The 1,702-nt window shown below is 65.0% G+C and overlaps 1 protein-coding gene across 1 annotated transcript; it reads right to left on the bottom strand.

Annotated features, from left to right (window-relative positions):
* Positions 1–320: 320 nt before the first annotated feature.
* LOC117027343 (uncharacterized) lies at positions 321–1,702 on the bottom strand. Its single transcript, XM_033114993.1, has 2 exons — positions 1,323–1,702; positions 321–1,201 (listed from the first exon to the last, which is right to left on the bottom strand). The coding sequence occupies exons 1-2, from the start codon at positions 1,427–1,429 to the stop codon at positions 685–687; spliced, it is 624 nt and encodes a 207-aa protein (XP_032970884.1). The 5' UTR covers positions 1,430–1,702; the 3' UTR covers positions 321–684.

Raw genomic sequence — 1,702 nt, 5'->3', positions numbered from 1 at the left:
GGAGAGGGCGACGAGGTCCGGGGCCAGATCCCACTGCTGAGGGCACCAGCCGACCCCCGACTCCCTGTGTGTCCCTGGCAGGGTCCCTGAGGGTGCGGGACCTCGGTTTACTCATCTGTAAAATGAGGACAAAGACGCTCCAGCCTCCAGGCTGTTGGGAAAATGACTTGAGAAGCAGGACACTGCCTGGCCCCCGGGGGCTGGCGGTCATGGAGGCTCCCCCAGGCTGTCGGGGGGAGGGAAGGCGCTATCTCTGGCTCAGGGCAGGTCTCCCTTTTGTTGGGGGCCAGGGGAGAGGGAACAGGCCAGCAGGGCAGAGGTCCAAGCCAGGAGGCCCCAATCCCTTCCCATACCCTGGGCAGGGGCCCTGAATCTCAGAGGTGGCAGTCAGCCTTGGGGCACCGGGCATGGGGGGCAGAGACCCCCGTAGAAGCTGCTGACCAGCACCTTTATTCACGCTCCACTGCGGTCCAGCTCGGAGGCATACACGTTAAGTACCCCACACACACCCAACACGGACGGCTGCACCTGCATCCCATCGCGATGCCACTGAGGCCCCACACCCTTACTGGTGTCCACCACGCTGCCATGCCCTTCAAACGCACAGCGTCCTCCAGCCCATCCCCACTTTAACATAAAGCCTTCGCAGCCTTAGGGAAGCAGAGGTCCAACTTCAGGGCCTGGCTAAGATGACCAGGCAGCCCCGCCCCCTTGCAGACCTGGCCCCCAGAGACTCTGCCCCAGCTCCCTCTGCCATGGACCTTCTCGACCATTTACAGCCTCTGTAACATACATAACTCTTGCCCCCAGGACTCCTTCAAAGTGAAGACGGGGGGCAGTGCCAGCAGCTGACACCCCACCTGTCTGCAGGCTAGGCTGCTCTTGCAGCCCTGGCGCTGGGCACGAAATGGGAGGGGAAACAAAACCCCTATGGCAGGGGGGCGCTGTGCTTGGCCAGCCCCGGTCCTCTCCTCTGGGTCTAAGAAGCTTGGCAAAGTCGCCACCAGGGCCACATCCAGGGCCGTTGTGGGCAGGGGTTCGCTGCTCTTTGGTGGCAGAGGGAGTCTCTTTTGCAAGTCTCTCTTCAGCTGGGCCTGAGTCTCCATCCGCACTGGGTGCAGGGAGAGGACCCAGAAGGTTTCGCGAAGGCGGTGGCAGCCTTCCCTGAAGTCCATCCGCGGCTCTCGCGGTGCGGCCAGGGCTGCAGGGAGTGAGTGGAGCGCGTGAATGAGCTGGGGGAGCAGTGGCCACTAGGGCGCCCGAGCCACCAGCCCGAGTGACCCCCCCATTCCACCACCCAGCGGTGCCGGCGCGGTGCTCACCGGATATGCCACCTCCATCTCCCCGATGTCCCTTTCCCAGCTCCGAGCTGGGCTAGCGCCGCGAACTTCTCAAACAGAAGGGAGAGCAAAGAAGTGACGAGAGGCATCCGCCAGACCTTACTCGGACCACCGCGTGCGCCCTGCACTATCGCTGCGTCGGACCCCAATCGATCTGCACTCGGGGGTGGGCACGGAGCTGAACCTGGGGCCCCGCCCGGCGCGTGAGCCGGAGCGCGCGGCGCGGGAGGGTGGCCAGAGGAGGTGGCAGCGGCCGGCCGGGTGCTGGTGGCGCCTTTATGCAGCGCAGGGCGGTGGGGCCGCAGGCGTGCGCGCTTTCCCACGCTCCGCAGCCAATCTGAGGCCTGGGCTGGACAAAGCGC

Source organism: Rhinolophus ferrumequinum, chromosome 9, assembly GCF_004115265.2.
Source record: "Rhinolophus ferrumequinum isolate MPI-CBG mRhiFer1 chromosome 9, mRhiFer1_v1.p, whole genome shotgun sequence".
Lineage (NCBI taxonomy): Eukaryota > Metazoa > Chordata > Mammalia > Chiroptera > Rhinolophidae > Rhinolophus > Rhinolophus ferrumequinum.
The sequence above is the reverse complement of the archived record's forward strand: the minus strand, read 5'-3'. Positions and strand labels throughout refer to the sequence as shown.